The following is a 22,098-nucleotide window of genomic DNA, read 5'->3' as shown; positions in this document are numbered from 1 at the left end:
CTCGTGCATCACAATGCTGACAGTTTCTGAATGCACTTTGACGTCACACCTTTAGCCAAATTGCTCTGGAGGGCAATGTGATGAGAAAACTTTTCAGGTGGGTGTCCTTATACAAAAGTCTTCTCCTTTCCCTAGACATCAAAAGGAATTTCAGAGATTTCCCAATCTCCCCTTCATCTGGTAACAAAATATATTGACAAGCTGCAAAACAGATGCATTTGTAAGACCCAGATTACCTCAAATAGCTTTACACTGTCCTAAGAAAAATTGGGGCATCCCTTAAAATCTGTGAACAGTTGCTCTCCTTTGCTTCCAAATAAAGATTAAGTTCCAAATTGGCCAAATCAGATATGAATGTGTAGGGGTTGGAGCCAGGCGACAAGCTTTAGATCCAGACTCCAGCAACCAAAAATAACCTTGGGAAACAATCTTCTAAACTCCCAGTTTTAATCAAGAACATGTCCATCCCCACCCGTATTCCAGGGAAATGAATCTAAATACATCTCTGGCTTTCTGCTTGATGCTGTTCAACCCCATACCAAACAAACAAATATAAATAGTCGTGATGCCTTTTTTTTAGAAGTTTTCCCCACAAAAGCTAGCAAGAGATACAGAGGCCCTCAGCCACAAAAAAAGACTGAGATGAATTCTGTGTGCTTCAAATTTAGAGTTATTGGGATCCAATATTTATATTCAGTTCTATTTCAAAATGTGAGTTCTTGATTCAGACGGCCTCTCCGTGACACTGGTGTCTGATTTTTATTTATTAAGTGAAACGAACAGAAAGAAGTGCTCTCTGCCCAAGCTTAGTTATTGCAGAATAGCTCCAAAGTATTTTGTATGACCTGTAAAACTCCTGTGCTCCAGTTTCTCACCCACCAGCATACCGTGATGCACTGCCAGCAGATCTCTCTGCAGTACGTGCCAGAATAGGGTTTGCTGCTTATTTTAAGTGATTGTTTGGCTGCTTTGCATCCTGCTTCCTAGAAATCATAATTCTACCTCAGCTCTAATAGGGAATCGTTGTCAATACTAACGCATATCTCTTCATAGCTGAGTGACTTTTAAGGTTGTCTCTAAGTTGCTTCTTCAGTGTAAATTACCTTTAGTAGCCCAGAGCTCATCAGGTAGATGCTGCTTCAAGTCTTTTCCAGGTATGCTAAATAAATAACACCAAGCACCATCGAGCCCAGCTTAGTCAGCAGAGAGCTGTGCTTATTCTCCTGCTGTCAGACCCTGCATTGGAAAATGCAGCTCACATCAGGAGGATGCTTCTACTACTGATCTCTGCTGCTCATTTTAATATGTGCATGGTGTTGTTCCGTTGAGATAAAACCTGAGACATGGAGCAGAATAGGCAGGACTGTCTTGTACCATTGCTTCTTTTCAGATCAATGCTGGGTGTTGGGCAGTGGTAGTACATGCTTTGGAGGGTCAGCATATTATTTACTAGGCTCTGAGCATTTAAAATATATATATATTTTTTTTGTGTGTGTGATTCTATCTTTTTTTTTTTTCCAAATTCACTAGTATTGAAGAGAAAAAAAGAGAGAAAAAAATTGTCAAGAATCCCAGAAAGCTATAAAGAAAGAATGCTTGAAACCATCCCTGTGTCTCACCTCCACCCACTGGTTGTCCCTTTATGGGCCACAGTCTACAAATGGTAACATAAAGTTCCTATTTGGGACTATCATTATCAACAGGATCTGCAATTAAATATGGATACATTCCTCCTTGTTTCCTGGGTTGTGTCACTGCCTTCGCCACCACCCACACACTCAGCTCCTCCTCATCTGCTTCCATCCACCCTGGGCAGCTGCTGTGGTGTCGACTGATAGAAGTCCTTTACTTGTGGCTCTATTTTACCAGGACAATGTTGGGCAATTTGGGTCCCCTAGTAGTTGTGGCTTCAGACTGCTGTGTGGGCAGTACACTTGGCATAAACCTAGCTCTGTTTCTTGTGAAGCTGTGAAATACCTCAAGTAATACCATTTTTACCATATGGCTGGGTTGCAGCTCTAAGGAGAGATATGCTTTGTTCACTTTGGGGACTGTTCAGCAGTATTAGAGCAGACGTGCACATAAACAATTGGATTTAGGAATATCTTTTGCATAGTAAAAGTGCTGAGTTTGCTCCCCTATGATTTCTAAGATCCTATTTGTTAACTTTTGAGCATACAGACAAATACAGAGCCCCTGAATCCTTGAAGTTTCATAAATTGCTGTTTGTCTTAAAATTCATGCCAGCAGATAAATATGCATGCCATCATTTATTATTTCCCCGAAAGTGTTCTGTTCAGAGCTCACAAATTGTAACCAGTATTTCTAAATTCTGAAGTCCTGAGAATTATTCATAAGAATTGATGGGCAACTTGGAAAATAAGTAAGATACTAAATAAAAACAAACTGTTCTCCCAAATACTCATTAACTGAGCTCTTAAATAACAGCCCTTTTGCTTGCACACCTAGTCTAACATGTTATTACAAAAATAGGTTAGACAGAAAATGCACAGGATTTGACTCTCAAATAAGGAAATCTTCAACTCTTAATCAAAATATGTGGTTTACTGAGAATTTACTTACATATACCTGAAAGCACCAGGCACCTGATGAACGGGAAGGAGATGATTTTCCATTAAAATACCCAGCTTCTCTAAGCTTTTGTTTTGTTAAATTCAGTTGTCTAAAGGAAGGTAGCTACATGCTGAGCACAAGACAGGTGAGAAACTTGAAACACTACAATTAGGCTTCAGACACTTCTAAATCCCAAAGACGTATCAAAATGACCAGACTGAAATGTTGATGAAGAAAGATAATCTGGGGTCAAAAATCAATGGGAAGAAGCAAAATCTAAGCTTTTTTTTTTTTCTTTTAAATATATATATTGCTTTTAGCACACTTAGCCAGTTCAGACATAAAATAAGACTTCACAAACAGACACACAGCAAAGCTCCCACCATCCCAAAGACAGCAGAACTGAAGACAATAGCATTACACTCCAAATATTTTCACATGGAACTACACTAATGGTGATAATGCACTTCAGGAGGCAGAGATCAAAGCTTATTTTTCTTTAGACTCCACTGTAAGCATCAGGAAACCTTCACAAGATGAAAAGGCTGGAAAGCAAGAAGGAAGCTTACACCTCTTTAAGGAGCTATCAGCAGAAACCTCAAAATGCAATGTTAGCCAGTGATTCTCTGCTGAGACTCACTTTCATGTGATAGATGGTCATATACTTGAAGGATGATAAATGCTGAACTTTGAATGATTATCTTAATTCAGAGGGAGAGAAGAAGACTTATGTCTGGCGTTGAAGAAAAAGTAATCAGATGTCCCTGACATTTTAGCCATTAAGTGTTTATCCTGGAATGGAATAGAGCAGTTTAACTGGTATTATCAAAACATAATATGTTTGGTATTTTTTTCAGAATTAAGAAAACCCTTGACAATTGAACTTGCTTACAGGGAAAAATACTTCAAATCACAGCTATGATTTAGGAGAATATATATATATTTTTTTTAATGGGAAAAAAGAAATTTTGGTAATGGAGAAACATTAATACCATTTGTCAAGAGAGAGGGAGGAGACATCTTATAAGGCATGATTCCATTTTAAAGACAGGTTTTGTGGAAAACTGGAATACCCTAGAGGGTTCGTACAGCCACAAGTTGCAGCTTATGAAGAAATCAGAAGAGAATAGCTGAAGAGAAAAGGGTAGATGTAAGGTCTGGAGAGGGGGGATCCTGCAGCTCACTTGCACACAACCGGACAGTCCCTGGCTACCATCCCCTTCTTCAGCAGCAGCACTTGCTTAAGACCCAGTTTACAGTTGCTCTTCTCCTGCCAGTTTGATCTGCATTGCTTTGGGATTGTTCATGCAACTCCCAGAAAATTCTGTGTGGGTGAGAGAGTTATGAGTAAGTGAACTGGAATGAATTATTATTTTCAAACGAAAATAAAATCAGCAAAACATAATGGTGCTGGTTCTCCCTGCCCCTTCTGTTCTCCCAAGGTGCAGCAATCGTAATGCTAAAAGGGGCCAACAGGGTGCAGAAAGAGACAGTAAATGACCATGGGCCACTACAGCTGTGGGTCCCAGATCAACAGATGCACAAACCCAACCTCACAAACTTGTCCAAAGTAGGAACTGGAAGTCTAGGGACTCTGTATTCAAATGGTCCCTTGATTCAGATGTGATTCCAATGGTCCCTAGAGGGTCATGGTTTCTCACATGGCCTGTCTCTGGTGGTCAGAGGTGCAGGCAGCACAAGCAAGCTGTGCATGTGCTTCAGTAGCCCAGACCCCCACCTCCTCACCCTTCAAGAAGCCTGCATTGCCATGGGGCTGTTACCTTTGCACTTATCGGGCCACATGCATACAGTCAGTTTGGGCAAAGCTTGTTTGCAAACAAGGGCCCTCAAACCAAAGGCCATGTGGTAGAGAACAGGCAAAGTACCATACACACTGGCCAGCCCCTAAGTGGCTACCAAACTCCTAAATATTGCCATTTGTGACTGGGTAAGGTGAGTCTGTTTTGTCATTTAGATTTATGGTGGTAGGAAAACCCCATTACCTATGGCATCTTTGGCACCCATTTTTGTCCCTAGAGTAAACCTTAGCTCAGCTGGGAATTAGCTTCTTTGCCTCATCATTGCTCCTCCATGCTTGGTTGACTGTTGTCCTTTATACTCAACCATGATGGCTGAAAATAAATGTGACAACTTGTGCCAGTTTCCCCAATTTAACAGCACATGGACGTTTTTGTGAAAGTGTGAGCCAGGATGTTTATGTTCTTTCTCCTAACTCTCTCGACAAAATGATTTTATAAATAATCAGGCCTTAATTGTGTGATTCCAGTTAATGCAGAGGGAGTTAATTAACATCTGGAACAAGTTTCCTGGCCCGAGCTATTAGCTGTGTCTGGTGCAGAATTCAAACAATGTATGAAGTGAGGTCTATAGCCAAATGATTTTGTACATAGCTGAAATGAGAAATGACCAAAGATGGATGAGGTATGGCAGCTGCGCCAAGATAATGTCCGTTTTTGGTAAACAAGTGTAGACATGAGTCAAGGCATGAGTGCTGTGCCGGTCCAAGAGGTGCACTATGCTGCGAAGAATAAGCATCACCTCTTGATTTATCCCCTCTTCAAATCCTCCATCTCTCCCTACTTGTCTCCAAAAGTCTCATGGATCAGTGATTCTGGAGACTTTCACAGCTGAGGGAGGAACAAACACACCAGCAGAAAGGCCAAATCTCCCTCGCAGCCTTGCACATTTCTACTGTGTTTTATCCTATCTACACGCAAAGTCAAACAGGAGGATTTAATCTTGTGCCACCGAGAAGGAGAATACCAAGCATGAGCAAGCAAACTCTGAACCTCTGTCTCATTTATCTGTATCAAATACAGAAATCCATATGTGGCCTTTTAACCACCAGCATCCCTCCTACAGAACGGTCCTGGGCAAACCAAGACAGAATGTCCGTGGTCCAGGGTAAAATTTTGAAAAATTTATGGGGTAAACACAAACCATTTTGTCCAACCTCAAATTATCTTTTTTTATTCTTTGGATTTTTTTTTTTAATTTCTCTTTCTATCATTTTTTGTTTTAAGTAGAAAACAACTTCAAAAAAGTCAAGAATTTTTGCTTAATAAATGACTAAAAATAAGAGACCTGCTTATTGTCTCCCTTCACTGTCTTTGAAACCTTGATCCCATGGAAGCAGCTCCTGGCTTCTTACCCATTTGGTAGTTATTTCATTTGTTTGGGAGCTTCCCTCAAGAAAAGGATTTGTCGTTCTCTTGGAAAGGGAGATAATAGAGAATAAATCAATCCATTGCTTTGGGGAGTGACGGGCTGGGGTACCAAGTCTGCACACCACATAGAGAGGAAAACTCCTGCCTGGTCCAAAGGGACATGCAGCCTCTCCTGGTGACAAAGTGGTCACAGGACTTCACAAGACCATGGAAAACCCTCAGTTTGGTCACATGGAATTTCTGACAAAACTGCTTATTTGGCCAATAGTCGCAAACCAGGAGTAGGTATGGAAACAGCTTTTGACTCTGAAAACTCTTCCTATTTTTCACTACTGAAAGATACTAAAAATGCCCAGGAATGGATTTTCACGTATGTCTTGTGAATCTCTATATTTACCTAGGGTAGGAATAATATATCTGAGCTAGTTTATACAGTTGCTCTCTTATTACCACCCTCCAATGTGATGAGTTGTTATTGAAGATTTCTTATCCATGTTCCATGTTTTAGTAGAAACCTGTGTTGTGTTTTATGCATGAGTTTCACACTGCTGCAGCTAGAAGGCATGCAGATGAAGAATGCCTCTCCAAATAATCCCCTCGCTAGGAAACATAAACAATTCTCACTGAGCTCCAGCAGAAAACTGCAAACTGTGGTGCAAACTGTATTTCCATAAAGTTCTATGCAAGGACATAAAAGACAAGCAGAAGGGAAAACATCAGCAAACAGACTTGGGTGAAGTGGAGAGTAATTTAGGATGAAATGGGGATGTACAGTTTGGCAAGACTCATATTTTTCCTCAAAATGGCAATCACTGAGCTCAATGTCAGAAGATCACGTATGTGGGGTATCAGGTGCCACCACAGCCACAGACCCAGCCACGTCTTGGGGACTGTCCTTCTCCTTATCCCATATCGGAGCAACTTGGAGAGTAATTACCACCACCTTAATTTCCCCATCCTTTTGCCAGAGCTGTAGATTTCATGCTAAAAAGAAAGCAGTTTACTGGTGATATAGACTACCATTGAAAGCTGCTGAAGACCACCACGTTTCCAATGAAATTAAAAGGTCTGGGATAAAACCCCAAACTGCAGCCAGCTTTGGTGCCCAAGTCAGAGAGAAAACAGGAGAGGCTGTGATGCTGGGTGATGCCAGGCTACACCAATAAGAGGACTGGGATGCCAGCATGCAGTCCCACACTCTGAAGTACCTACTGGTACTCCAAGGAGATAAAATGATTGGTAATTCATCCCTCTTTGGATTTATGGCCAGTCTGCATTTCATGCACAATTTCCGTAATCTGTGTCATAATTACAAAAATTGCAAATAACTTTTTAATACCAACATTAAAAAAAAAAATGTAAATCTTTCACAGTGTTTTTATTGCCTATTTACAATCTCAAATCAAATGGTTTACAACTTTGTGTTCTGAAAATATACAACATAAGAAAACACTACCCCGGCAAAATTATACTTTTATGGTAATGACAGGGATGAGTTATAGTTACTCTAGTTAAACTATAACGGCTGCACAGATGCTAGGAAAAAGCGATTGTACAACATGTTTTGCCACCATAAGCACGACACCTGCTAACTCTGCCATGGTACATATAAGAGTGTGTTAGCCTTTCTTTATGAGTATTATTTTCAAGGATTATAATTGGACCATAAACATTCACTTGGGGATAAAATATCAGTATGTAGGCTTTAAAAAAATACCTTGAGAAATAGTCCGTCGGTTTTGCGTATCTGGATTTTAACAGCAAGTTTATGAGAGGCAATGTATGCTTCTTTTCTGATCTTGTTGGATTCAAAAATGGTTTGCATTCTTCTTGTGGTCTATATGAATTTACAACAAATGAATTTAGTGATATTTAAAGATCCCAAACCTAAATCCTCCAGTCCACTGCTGGCAATTAGGAAGTAATATTTATTCACAGATTGCCTATTACACAGAAGGAAAAGGCAGGAGTTTCCTTATGCATCTTACAAATGTGCCCTGCAGAGTCCACCACAGTCTCACTCCTGAGATGCTCCTTGAGGACACCAGAGCCAGTTCTCATGACTCACCACATTTGTTGAATTTAGAGTCACAAATCAACCACCGAGATACAAAGTTAATCTAAGTTTTTTGTTTTGTTTTGTTTTTGTTTTGTTTTTATTTTTCCACTGAAATGGGTGAGGAATATGGTGGCAATGAGCTCTTTCACTGAGCAGAGGTAGCCACCAACAGCAATGAACATTATGGATGTGCTAGACAGGAGTGGGCTGATTACACTCACCAAGGCTAGAAGATGCAGGAATTGAGGTAAATCATATTACAAAAAGAATGACACTGCATTAATTTGCTGTCATTCCCTTTACAGAAATCTTTACTTACTACTTACTCTCAGTAAGTACATGAAGGTTTTGGTCAAAGTGTATTGTCTGACTTTTTCATCAAGTTGATTTTTGTAAATGGAGTATGAAGGGTACTGACAGGTTATGTAATATCAGAGCCAACTAGCCCAACTTTAAAAAAATTGTGATAAATCAGAAACAACAATGCTTGTATTACTGAAATGTCAGTGAAGTAAAACACCTTCAAAGAGAAGAACCACTGCTAAAAGTCCAAGTAGACATTTATTTGCATCTCAAGGTTTTCTGCTTTAGTGCAGGAAAATCTTCCTGAGTCCATGTTCCCCTCTTCTTCTTTATTTTAAACCATCTGGACAGAGTATGAATGAAGATCAGACATTATATATTTCGTTCTTTATCACTGAATCTGCTCCATCTTACTCAGTATTAAAGCCCTGCCAATGCCTTGGGCAGCAGTAGCTGACCCTTTGTATTAAGACCTCCTCTGCAGTGGATGCCTCATGCATATGCCTATTGATGTATTTTAGAGTGAAGATAATTTTTTTTTATTTTGGATTTCTTCACTTGGCTTTGTATTCCATAGAAAGTACCTCCTGTATCTACATTTTCATGCCATGTATTTCTCCTTACTCTCTGCTATATACTGTAACATTATATTCCACCAAAAAAGCTACTTTATACCCATCTTTGTCAAAACCCTATGAGACACTTAAACATCACTTGGAAGGGCTCTTTATCACTTGGATGAATTTTCCCCTAATTGTATCCTTTAACTCCAAAAGGGGTTTGGGGACATACTTTGTATGAAGGATGCTATAGAAAACAGAGTTGCCTTGCTAGTGGTTCTGCTTTTATATTTCGATCCACAGAACTCTCTGCACACCAATTTGCTTTCTCTTTTCCAATACCCATTTCCTCCTGGGGCTAGTTCCTGGGACAGAGCTGTCTTCAAATAATTTAATTATCATGTGGCATACACCTTTTTAGTCCCCTCTGAAATGGTGTGTGATGTCTTCGGTTTACATCACTTGTTGGAAAACACTCCAAAGCATTGAAAAACTATTAAATTGTTACAGTATTGGATGCCAACACACAGGGCTATTAGTCTAATTCATCCTTCAGATCAAAGCCCACACAGGCAGCTCTCCTGCCTACAGCTATTTTCCTTTTACTTTCCTGCTTGACAGTAGTCCCTCATATCCCTCTGTTCTCCTCTCTTTGAACATACACATTTTCCTTTAGTCATGGAAATATAATTTATGTCTATTATACTGCATTATAGATTGCAGATCGGGACAAGCATGCGTTACTGCCTGGATTGTCTGTTTATTGTACGTCGGGTTTCTAAAAATAAATAAATAAGAAAGCCACCCTGCTTCACTGGGGACAGAAAAAATAAGAAGGGGGAGGACTCGGGGGCTGGAGGGGGTGTGGGGGGGAGCTGGACTCTGTTCTCAAAGTTTAATTTCCAAGCAGGGACCTTGAAGCATGATTTATTAACATCATGCTGTTTGCTTTTGTCACGTTGTGGATGTGGCGGGGGAAGCACTGGCCCCGCTCCAGCCCGGACCACCCAGCGAGCCACGCAGAGCTACCGGCGGCGCACACCCCAGTTCAAAGGTTCACCCCCAATCCACCAGTTCCATCAGTCACCAGCGCCCGGCCCCACCGCCCCACTGGAGGCGAGAGCAACAACAACAATAACACCACCCCCCAAAAAAAAAGAAAAAAAATTATATGCTAACAGACGGGCTGTCTGGGATGCAAGAATTGCAAAAACAATCCCCACCCCAACAGGGAGAGTATGTGTGTACGGAGGAGAGGGAGAGTGAGGAGGGGGGAGAGAGGGAACGAGGCAGACAGAGGGGAGGGAAGAAGGGAGGAGGGAGCCCAAGCTCTGAGAAACATCACTCCATCTCTCTCACTCCACAGGAGCTGAGCAAGGAGCAGGACGATGTTTGACAACACACAGTACCCCTATAACTGCTTTAATTATGATGGGGATGATTATCCTACCTGTAGTTCTGACGAAGAGAAAAAATTCACCAGACCGGCGTATAGGTAAGATGAAGTTTTTCCAAGTCCCCTCATCCCTGGGGAGGATTTTGAGCTCTGGTAGAGTGGGATCAGAGCACTCGGGGCAGTGGGGTACCTCGCCCCAGGTGTGCATAGTGGGGCTGGTCCTGGTGCTGGCACCGTGGTGGGCAGATTTCCCCCCCTCTCTGTGCCTGAAGTGTTCATGATTTGTTTCTTCCTGTGTGGGGTCACAGCAACTCCGGCATGCTGTTGAGCGACCAGAACTCAAATGGTCTCTTCTGACCTCCAGGAGCCCTAGGAGAAGGGGAATTAAATGTGTAACTTGCCAATGGGGGAGCTGGATGCAGATAATCGGTGCTGTGGTGGGAAGATGCACGGTGTAGGGCTCACAGGTCCTTTCCAGGAGCAGGCAAGGTCTCTGGTGACAGGGCTCTGAGCCTGGTCAGTCTCACTGCAGCCTTTCAGCTCAGGGGAACTTTTCTGACGGGGCTTGAGAGGTGGGTGATCTTTCTTTAATCCTCTGGGACTCTGCTGCCTGGAAGTAATGCCTGCATTTCATGCTGGTTATCGGAGATGAGAGGCAGTGACTGCGCTGGGGCTCGTCCCTCGGACATCTCGGGCTAGGGTACAGAACCAGAGACCTGGGTGCAGAAAAGGAGAACTTTTGGAAGCAGGCTCATAGACACACACATACCTGTGTAGTCCTAATAACGGAGTATGTGGGCAAGGTGACTCTGTAACAGCAAGTTTTCCTTTTTTCAGCTACATTGCCTTAATTGCAATGGCCATCCAGCAAAGTCCTTCAAATAAAGTCACCCTCTCTGGCATTTATGACTTTATAATGAAGAAATTTCCTTACTACAGATCAAATCAAAGAGCCTGGCAGAACTCCATCCGACATAACTTATCATTAAACAGTTGTTTTGTGAAGGTAAGACCTATAACTATATATTTACATACACACTGTGCATGGCTAAAAAAAATATGCAGGAATAATCCCATAACTAGGAAAGAAGGAAAAGGAGCAGCTGAGCTGCAAATCACTTAAAATCTTCCTGAGTTGTCAATTATAGAGATAAAGAGTATGTCCTTGTCTGATGTGTGCTAATAGATAACAAATTGAAGAGGCTGGAGTTTACATCCTATTCATATAATGAAAGAGAATAGGCTTAAAAGTCTTGTCATATGTGTTTACACCATTCTTGAATGTAAATGAATGCAGATGTTAAGCAGCAGCATCTGTAACACATACAAATACTGAACTGCCTTTAAATAAATACAGGTTCCCAGAACAGAAGGGAATGAGAAGGGGAAAGGAAACTATTGGAGCTTTGCAACGGGATGCGAATCCATGCTGGATCTCTTTGAAAATGGGAATTACAGGAGAAGACGGAGGAGGAGGAACATGAAAAGGGAACATAGAGAGCAGAGATCAAGCAGAGGGAAAGGTTCTTCATCCCCTGATATGTCTCCTATGGACTCTGCTTTTAACAGTATTTCCTCTTCTGAAAGTAAACACGAAAGAATTGGATCAGGACCAAGACTACTGGAGCCTCGTGGGTTTGCTCCAAACAACACGACCAGCAGGCAGAGCCTGAGCAATTCCTCCTTAGCAAAATCGGATTCTGAAATTAAATTCAGCATCGATTACATTCTTTCAGCCCCTGACCCTTTGCCTGTCCTGAGATCTCAGTACAATATGCAAGAAAATAAATATCATCTACTGGAGGCCCAGCAGATTAATCTCCAGTTCTGGACAATGTGATGTTATTTATACATGGTAACAAAATCTGAGTTGCAGTGTATTCAGCAGCCTCATGTCACTGAAAATCAGCCATCTGCCTCCTTTTTCTCTCCCCGAGCAGTACGCAGAAAGGGCTACCGATTCACCAGCTGGTACTCTGTCTATCCCCAAAGAACTTTGATAAGGTTAAAGTCTAAATAACTGTAACCAATATCAGTTTTTGCTATGCTGAAATCCATGAAATTCTAGCTTTGTTTTCTAAAATACCCTGGACATCACCAACCACCACACAGAATTTCCTTTTTTAAGCAAAATCCGACAGAAAAGAGACTTGCTCATCACCCAACACTTTATTAGAGACAAAGTGAATCGGATTCCACTTTCACTGGTGGAAATTAGTATCAATTCCACCGAAGTGTATAGGTCAGATCTTGAGCTGATCTAAAACAGTGTAATTCTGTTGATATGTGCTGCCTGAGAATGTAATGAGTTGGGCAGGGGGGGCTTTGTTTTCTTAAAAGGAATCACAGAAAATCACTCTGTCTTCCCTTAATTTTTATTTTAGCATCATGTCTCAAACTGTTGTGTACTATGCAGTTTTAATCCATCTTTATTTAGTAAATGTATCTATTAATAAGTGTTTAAGGTATATTTTTGTTGATATTCAGGACAGACTGGTTTAAACTGTTAAAGTTGTATTCAGAAAAACTCCACGAAAGCAAATTGCAAGGCTGTTGAACTCTGGTAGACATTGATGGATAATGTGGCAGAGGCATAGCGTCTCCTAATACTTTGATTTAAAAGCAAAAATAACACTTTCCCCTGGTACTATCAGAAAGCTTCCTGAGATGCTGTAGGAAAGTCCTTGAACATATTTCATTTAGCAAGTATGAGGGGAGACACATTTTTCCAAGAAGCTGTGTTCAGTGTCAACCGAAGCCAAAATTCCACCCACCTGCTTTGAAACAAGTTGTATATTCTTATTAAACAGATTTTTATTGATCCTTCTTGAGAGCAACTACCAAAGTGGTACCTGATACGATTTCAGGAAAGCTGGTGAGGTTTATAATTTACAGATAGCAATGTCAGATAATGAGCTCCATTTCTAATGAAAGCCCTTTCATTACCATTTACATGCAGCAGGGTGTTTCAGGACAGAACCTGATGGACTATGATGAACTGTAACTAGCATTTAAGAACTTGTTCTTATATAACTTGCTCATGATAAATTGCTTCCCAGTACCTAACGGCAGCATCAGCAGAGACACTACAAAATCTTGGTTTTGGCTTGGCTACTAAAAACTTTGCCTATTGAAGATAAAAGAAGAAAAAAAAAAAAAGGAAAAAAAGAAAGAAAAAAAATACAAGGATTCTAGTGGTTTTAAGCAATTACATATATAGAGATAAAATTATCTTTACAACATGAACTAAAGGTAAATGAAGGTATATGAGATAAGATTAAGCAAATTGTGCTAGAGGAATGCTCAGGCATGACTTGAATTTTTATGCAGAAGCTTTGACATTTCACTAAGTTATTTTACATTGTGTCTAATATATACTGTACATTTATACTATATATTCTTATATATTGTTATTGAGAAAAGGAGCAATATTACTGTACTTATATGTTGTAAAAATGCATGATGTATGTTGCTATGATGCTGAAAATCCTGCCATGTACTGAAAATTTACCATCAGCAGTATTTCATGCCGATTGGTAATAAAGGCTCATTTTGGGGAAAACTATAAAACTTGCTATCTTCTGGCATTTCCATAGCATGCAAAAGTCTTTGCTTCTTCAAAAAAGTCAAAATGGAGAATCATGTCAAAGTCACATCACTGCGTGTCTCCCAAACTGTTAAGGGATGCCTTCTTGTGACCAAATTCTGCCTTCAAATGGGAGTTTTCAGTTCCTGTGAATCAATGGTTGTTCTAGGCTATTATCTGAGAGCAAAATTTGACTCATTAGACCCAACTGATCATCTGTTTACACTGATGTTAGAAAAAGACGAAAACCTCTGGGGTCACTGGGAAGACGGATTCTCATTTGAAGATAAATGAGAATTTGCTCCTTTAGTATTTATATTCAGTAGTCAATAGGTGTGGGAAGCATGTCTGCAGTGAGTACCTCAGTATATGCATGCACTCACATGTGTGTCGATATGTGTGCACCTCTACATTTATATATTCATGCTTCATATGCATATTTTTTCTTGATTGTTTTAAACATGCAATGCTGCTGTTAAGCTGATAGTTATAGTACACATGGCACTATATTTGAAATATATATTTTTTGCAGTGAAATGTGCATATGTTTCTTACTATGTGTTCTTTGTTACTGCTGTTAGCAAAAGGTAACCAAATGACAGCAAAAGTTCCCACCAAGCATACACCTTGCCCAGATGAATGCAGTGGGCTGCTGAGACCAATGGTGAAACAGTTATAGCTACTAAGCACTACAGGATAAATGCATTAGGAAAGGCAGAAATATACCCATATAGATTTGCAGCAGAGCTCCAAAACCATTTTCAGTGAGATGAATTAATATTCACAAATAACCATTTCCTTTGCTCGCAGTAAAGTGCCTGCTAGGAGAGACTGTCATACTTGAGTTTCCCTAACATATAATCAAAGAAATTTGTGTACAAATAGGTGTTAACATTTGTTTTGCAAAGGATATCAATCATATTTCAAAAAATGAAGGGACATATTTCAATTTACCCAGTATATTATATTCTGACGACTCCAGAAAGGTTTCCAGCACTTAAAGTGAATGGCATTTAATATAGAACAACATAACAGGGGTGAGGGCTAGACGTGACCTTATTCAAATGTCGTAGCCATTACAAAGCCATTCCCAATGTAATTATAATTAAATACTTTATGCCTTTCTTGCAAATCCTCTGATCGATCATTGATATTAACATTAATATTGTATTACCCCCGAGCAAATGTCTCCCACACAAGTGTTATGGATCACCAGGTTTCCATTAACAAAGTTGTGAGCTATTGCCGTATGCTGGTCGTGGATAAATTTACGTAAATTACCTTTTCTCAGGGAAGGGGGGGGGAAAGTCTATGGTTTTTTCTTATCCCTGGACTCTGAGTCCAGTGCTATTTCTTCAGTTCCATCACAGCCTGCCAGTTACTTCCATACAGCCATAACCAAAGAAAGAGAAAAATCTCACAGGAACATCCCTCCTTGCTCCTCTCTGAAACAGCTGAATATTCCCTAGATGTGGCTGGTGTGGTTGAGAACAGTTTGGTGCCTGGGTTAAAAGCTGAAGCCAGGGCTGAGCAGCACATGCAGGCTGCAGGAGGGGGCTACCTCCTCATGGGCAGGATGAGGACAGGGGTTTGCACCCCACCGATGCCATCCCTGGGATGGTTATGCTGTGCACAGCAGCCAAAATGAGCAACGGTAAAGGTGTTTGGCTGAAGTCTTCATTTCATGGGGTCTTCCTGATGGCAAATGGAAACCCAGAAGGAGCCTTGGATTTCCTAATCCCAAAAAAGCTGCTTCCCCTGGGGGGCTGATGCTGCCTGTCCCAAACGCAGCAGCAGGGGAGCAGCTCCTCCCTGCCTGGCAGGGGAGAACAAGCCTTTTGTCCTGTCCTCTTAGGATCATAAATACCTTTGCAAAGGGAAAGATGAAAGGTTTCTTCCTGGGGAGAAGCTGGGTTCAGCCTTGCTGGGGGACCCCAGGGTGTTCTATTTATGTATCCATTTAAAGAAACGCTTCCCATGATAAATCAAAGATTTTGTGGAGCTGTGCCAGGTTACTCTGTAGTGGTTTGATTTCCAGTGATTTAATATCTTGGGCTTTTGTCACTGATATCACAGAAACATTTTTTTTACATGGCAAGATGATGCTCTTGCTGCAGAGTAAAATCCAAAGTACACGGGCAAAGGTGCAAGCACTTTTTTCCTACAACCAACATGAAGAGGCCAGATAACACCCAATGCAAGTCAGTGGCTGACCTCAAATGCTGGAACATCTCCCTCATAGCACAACCTTCCCCACATTATGGGAGCACTAATAAAAGTTAGGAGAGCTAAAACCAAACTTTGTCAGTAAAGCCAAGTTGCCCTACATTTCCTACAGTCAGATAGACCTTACTAGTTGAGTCTCATTAAATCACAGTGTAAACAGAAGCTGTGTTCAAGAAGCATTTGAAGGGCAAACCATGCTAGAGAGCTGGTGCTCACCATGACTATATTTTGTTGTGCTGCATTTTATTGCTTGGATTGTCACAGCCCTCCTCAGCCACGCGCCAAGTTGGTCCTCAAGCACTGTGCAGGGCGGTCTGCATGCTCCCTCAAAGATGAATGTAGGTTTTCAGTTTTGGACCATTTTCTGCTCCTAGAGGTTTTTCCTTTTGGGTAGGAATTGCCTGTTCAGGTCCAAATGTTGTGTGTCTTTTCCACTCTCTCTTTGGTAGAGGGGACACCCTGGGTGGGGAAGGATTATGGAGGGACAAGCCTTGAGGAAAAAGCTCTGCTACACATCTTCCAAAAGTATAGAGCTGTTTGGGACTCTGCAAATGGTTTGGTGCAAGAGTCCTTGGAGCTCTGCATCAGGTCTGTATATACACCACCTTGCAAATGGGCAGTAGCTCCCAGTATCCCACCACACTCAAGCTCAGGTGCTAGAGGGACCCTAGCCCATGTGCTTGCATCATGCCTAAGCAAACAGGGTCTTAATCTTCACCTCTGGCAGGGTAACACATCCCTCCCTGTGACCAGTACTTCAGATCCCAAACCCAAAATGTGGAAATCCCACTCTGATCATTCTAGCTGGACATTCCCTTCTCTAGATCCTCTGGGGTGCATTCTCCTCCCAGCTCTGTGGGTGTAAATCCTTGCAAATACATTAACTTTAGTGCAATTGCTTTTGGAGCTTAAATAGCACATGTGAAAATGAACTTTGCATTTTGTACCAAGTGTCTCTACTTACACAGTCTACCAAACTGTGCCAGCAACTCATCTTCTAGATAGCATTCACAGAGTAATGAATGGTCCTGTCTCCTTATTTTGCCTCAGCTTCCAGCTTCTAATTTCTTGCTCCAGAGCATGGCTACCATATGCACTGCAAGGCACAAAGAACCTACTACATACCCTCTGTCTCTTTTACTGAGAATGTCTTTCTTACTGAGTGTAGGGTCATTAAAGACCAGGGTAGGTCCAAGCCCTATGGAACTCACACTGGCATTTTTTTACCCAGAGAGCTAACATAAAATAACAAAGTAAGCTGTGCTCCCTCCCACCCTAGCTACAACAGTTGGAGGCAAATCCAACTGTGAGAATTTTGCCTGAGAAAGAACTGCAGGATTTCTCCCACTGTGAAATCCAGCTGTTAATTCAAACAGAAGGGATGGACCTGACCAGATAGGCCAACTGGCTTGTTTCCATCCCAAAGTCCATTGTGTTCCACAAGATCCTAAATTTATGGTTGTGAAGGTCTTCCAAGCCCTGTAACGGAGTATGGCATGCAATGTTTTTGTTATGGAATGCACGCTGCAAAGGAAAAACAAGGTTTGAATTTATCTTTCAAATGAAGATCCTGGAATCTCTCAGGATAAACAATCTAAATTAGGAATCAAAACACGCCATGTTTCTCACCATAAGTATGAAACTGAAAATAAGCACTTAAAGAGTACTGTCGGAGAAGAAAGCTAGAAGTTGCAATAACCCAACCAACTCTCTTTTTGTCATGAGCATTTCTGTGTGTGCTCATTGTCACTTCCTAGCAGGGAATGGCAATGTGCAGCAATGGGAACAACCTTTCATCTTTGGGGGACTGTCATTCTGTTGGAGTGTTTCAGAAAAAACGTTTTGCATTTCAGGATTGAGCTGTCGTTATTCACCATCAACGTTTATGTTAGGCACATATTATCTTGTCTTGCTTTGAGCAGGCGGGAAATGAGATACCAAAATGCTTTTTGACTTAACAGTACAGCTTTTCTGTTGCTACAGCTCCACAAAAGAACCGTTCTGACAGATCTGCTCCCTTTCAGGTCTTAGTCAAATATGCAATGAAGATTTAATAGGCTTGGAAGTTTGTTCAGTTTTCAGAGTGATATCAGTGGTTCTAATTAAAAAAAAAAAAGAAAGAAAAAGGAAAAAAAAAAAAAGAAAAAAAGAAACTTCCTGAAATTTGAATGTCTACAATAATGGTACTCTTTCTCTCAGTCATAAAAATCTTTTGTTAGTACTAGTAGTTGGCCTTACAGCCCCATGTATGTGAATCTAACTGCCCCCCAGAAGCTGCAGTTTCCATAGCTGCTAATGGTGAAACACTGTCATGTTTTCCTTTGTCCAGAAAAAAAAATAAGAATCAACTTTCCTCTTGAGCCCAAAGGCTCCACTGACCATTAGCCATCTGTCCCAAGCAGATCAGCTCTAGCTGAAAATCCTTTCTGAGTTTTCATGCCCAGATATTTATCACTACATCAAAATTGCTCCCTGTTTCCCCCTTTATACCTCAAGGCATTAGGCTGTGCTTGTATTGACTGCCACCAGTATCCTCTGTTGCTGTCTTCTCCTTCCAGCATGGACTATCTGAAAATGGGAAACAGAAGCAGTTTTTCCATAAAACGAATCTGGAAAATAACAGGTGCAATGAGCCATGTTTTGTGATTAATCTGTCTCAAGCTTTTCTAAAGCTGAGGGCTATATGAGCAATTATCAAGCCCTGGGAGGCATTTCAGTACTAATCAGCCCATAACATTGTTCTGCACTGGAGCATCTGGGACTGGCTTCATCAGTTGAATCCTGATTCTTATGAAATGAATGGGAGTTTTGCCATTGGGTTCAAGTGATCAAAACTTCATCTTCTGTTGCCAGAACCAGAGATTATTCAGTTTAAATGCCGTGTTGACTGTAGAGAAAATTAAATACCTTCTAGAAGTAATTTGGTCTTCTCAAAACAAAATAGAAGCTTGTTTCTACAGGTTTCTTTGGCTCTGTCTTTCAGCCAGAAAACATACTCCTTGAATTCAATGGGAGATGTGTACAAATAGGGAAGAAGTTCCTCAAAGCCCAAGGGCTGAACACAGCGGAACCAGATGTTGGCATCTGGGGTGAGATTCCTGGTGCAAAGATGTTTGTATGTTCTTTGAGAGCACCTCTGTTCTGGGGCTGGTGTATGCATCCAAATAAACATGTTAAGCTAGGCTAACACCCGAACTTGGGATCTCAAATTTTCTTTCAGCCGGAAACTGTCCCAAATCTGCTACAGTTTGGCAAAGGGGTGACACTGTATTACTTTCTATTTTGTTTTGCTGTTGATGAAATTACAGGAAAATAAATGTTTTCAAGATGATACATTGTGTATCCCTAATAAATACCAAGGGCATTTAATATAAACTATGGACACATGGTTTGCTTTGTTGTTCTAAGTAACCATTTCCTTTTAACCAAATGAAAAACTAGTTGTGCTGTGATGCTGCAGATTATAAATTAGCAGCTCTCATATGGTTTTGTGCAATTGTTTCTTGAAGAGCTTTAGGCTACTTCAGACAAAAATTTCAAATAAAATGTGAATTCATTGAACTGTAACTTGTGGTATTAGATTTATAATAAACAAAGGTAGGTCACATAATCATGTCATTGAAAACAACATTTTAAAATTCAGCCAGCAACATTTCAATCTAGTTTCAGTTCTGGTTCTAAAGTCAAGAGGAAGCTTGGTGCTTTCTGCTTCCCAGTGCGTGAAACCAAGGCGAGCGTAGACCAGGTGGAGAGCATGCAGCCAGGCATGCACTTCAAGCTGGTTTGCTGAGGTGGGAGAAGAGAAGACATTTCTTGTTGACCAGAGGTGGCAACAGCTGGCTCCTGCCTCAGACAAGGATGGAGGGGTCAGCTGAGGAGAGGAGTGGGGCACAATTCAGTCCTTCTTCCAGTGCTTCCCCACTGCTGGGCCTTACCTGTGCTCAGCGGAGCACCTGGGGAAGAGCAGAAATCAGGACTGGCCACAGCAGAAAGGCACCATTCCGCCACAGCAGCAGATTGCTCGGAGAACCTGCTTGATTTCCTACCACAGCTACAGGAAGGAATGTGCCTTAATGTATAGAAACTTTTTATTTTACCCCTAAGCCTGAATCTGAATCATTTCTGTCATTTTGCTCTGGAAGAACAAAGACTATACTTGAGCCTCAAACTCAACTGCTATGTACTCCTGTAAGGAATATTCCTATTAGCAAGTGAGTTTTCTGTGTATTGGGCTTTACAAGTACATGAGCACGTGTACGGCACATATGAAATTGATATCTCTATCTTAATTCTAGGTTGCAATTACTTGGAGATGAAGTTTAAAATTTTTCCAACTGCCAGACTTGTGAGCTAAATGACTGTATAGCTACTGAAATTGATAATCAGGCTTCCTGTTTCCTCGCTTATGATCTGGTAATATTGACATACGGTACAAGGAAATTGCAATCTGAACTACTAGTAGCAATAGCTAGAGGCAATTACAGAAGGAATATTGCTGGTGGTGGCACGTGGATCCCTTTATTAGATTTAACTATATTCTAATCATAATGCATTCGAGATAGAAGGAAATTCTATATTTTGTTTTTACACTACACCCAAGAAAACATTTTAGTATGTTTATGTATTTCAGGCTTTGCTTTGGAATACTGCAAGAAGAAAACCTTCTGGCTCCAGAAATTCAGGTCCATTTTGACTCTAATAGGGGCAATGCATTTGTAACGTTGCCCCCTTGTATCAGGAGCAAGTCGTTTTTTCTCTCTCTCTATGCCTCCACATTCTCATTTGCAAAGCAGCGCAGAGAGCTCACCTTTGCAAAGCATTTTATTAAAAATATGCTATGTAAGCTCAAGTTATTAACATTCTATATTATATTCATTTGCTATCACCTTTTCTGCCTTTGCTTTAGTCTACTCTAGAGCTTGAACAATTCATCCCTGCTGTCACTGACCAGTTGCCACAGATCAGATTTGCAGATGCCTGAGTCATACATAAATGTTTAAAAGCTACCAGCTCTCCTTCTTTCACATGACTTCGGGAATGGGAATTTTAAGAAATTAAAAATCTAAATATATAAAGAGAACTAGGATCAGATCACAAGACTTGGAAATATTTATTTATTTATTTATTTTGTACTAATCTTCTTGTTTCTCATTTTCAAGATGAACATGCCCATGTATCCAGCTAAATGAAAGAAGCTTTCCAACTTGTGTCACACCCACTACCACCCACATTAGCAAACTTTGTGCCATTACAGCAAGCAGAAGAATTTTGCACCCAGCTCTTCTCATAAAGACCCACAAAAAATATTTTGCTCGCAATAAAAAGTGAGTAGAGGACTCCTGAAATTTCAAGAAGAGTTCCTAGCACTGGGGATGATGGTATAGTAATGGGTGATTAAACTGGCTTCTGTAAAGGATTTCTATGCTGCCAGGATATTTGTTCAAACCCAAGGAATTCAGGAGCTTAAAATAGCTTTTGCCACAGCAGATGTTCCCTGGATGCTAAACCTCCTGGAGAATCCAGCCCAACTCTTCTTGCGATACTCCCAACCCTATTAGTAGGGGAGAGCATTCAACAACCCAAGTTCAACAAAAACAGAGCTTTGATTTTGCCTTCGGAGAAAGTTCCCAGGCCAACCCAAGCTCATTACTTAGCATTTGCTACAAACCTAGTCTCAGTGCCATCCTGAAGTAATGATCCATGGCCATCCGTTACGCAGAGGCTGAGAAAAAGTGAATTGTCATGGATCGTGGCTTCTTGACAGGCCAACCTTTTCAGAAGAAAAGTTCAGCAGAAGTGGGAAAGTTATTGTTGGCTTTTTTTTTTTTTCCTTGCCTGTCTGATTTGTGAGAAAAGTGCTTTTACTAATGAGCTCTGCCCTCCTCTCTCCTTCACAAGTCCCTGGGGCTTTGCATGTGTGACTGCCCACCGAAGCTGCACCAAAATCTAGCTGTGAGTGTGAATAAAGCAGATAAAACTGCACTGTAATTACAGAGATCCTTACCTGCAACCGTTGCTGAAGGTGTAAGGTAGCATCTGTTGGGACCACTATAAGCTATAATAAAGGTGAAATATAGGACTTTCTATCTTGTTGCAATACTAGCTGTTTGCAATTCAGACAGGAGTTTGCCTGTAATGAACCCAGATTTTTAAGGCTTGGAACCTTCTGTGACCCTTAAGAAAAATGGATAATTAAGAGAGTGAGG

The 22,098-nt window shown here is 41.0% G+C and overlaps 1 protein-coding gene across 3 annotated transcripts; it reads left to right on the top strand.

Annotated features, from left to right (window-relative positions):
• Positions 1-22: 22 nt before the first annotated feature.
• On the top strand, positions 23-14,416 carry FOXL3 (forkhead box L3). 3 transcript variants are annotated; one of them, XM_013176768.3, is made up of 4 exons: positions 23-97; positions 10,051-10,179; positions 10,918-11,086; positions 11,438-14,411. In XM_013176768.3, the coding sequence occupies exons 2-4, from the start codon at positions 10,073-10,075 to the stop codon at positions 11,918-11,920; spliced, it is 759 nt and encodes a 252-aa protein (XP_013032222.2). In that variant the 5' UTR covers positions 23-97; positions 10,051-10,072; the 3' UTR covers positions 11,921-14,411. The 3 variants fall into 3 exon arrangements, with proteins under 3 accessions (XP_013032222.2, XP_013032221.2, XP_047924099.1); XM_013176767.3 differs by lacking the exon at positions 23-97 and adding an exon at positions 9,557-9,738; XM_048068142.2 differs by lacking the exon at positions 23-97 and having other exon boundaries at positions 9,913-10,179; positions 11,020-11,086; positions 11,438-14,416.
• Positions 14,417-22,098: the final 7,682 nt, after the last annotated feature.

Source organism: Anser cygnoides, chromosome 15, assembly GCF_040182565.1.
Source record: "Anser cygnoides isolate HZ-2024a breed goose chromosome 15, Taihu_goose_T2T_genome, whole genome shotgun sequence".
Classification (NCBI taxonomy): Eukaryota; Metazoa; Chordata; class Aves; order Anseriformes; family Anatidae; genus Anser; species Anser cygnoides.
Note: the sequence above shows the minus strand (reverse complement) of the source record. Positions and strands in the feature narration are given on the sequence as shown.

Bases quoted from the DNA above. Each gene is read 5' to 3' on its own strand.
- FOXL3 (XM_013176768.3), top strand. From the start codon at position 10,073: ATGTTTGACAACACACAGTACCCCTATAACTGCTTTAATTATGATGGG. The intron at 10,180-10,917 runs GTAAGATGAAGT...TCCTTTTTTCAG, and splicing joins TTCACCAGACCGGCGTATAG to CTACATTGCCTTAATTGCAA. The intron at 11,087-11,437 runs GTAAGACCTATA...AAATAAATACAG, and splicing joins TAAACAGTTGTTTTGTGAAG to GTTCCCAGAACAGAAGGGAA.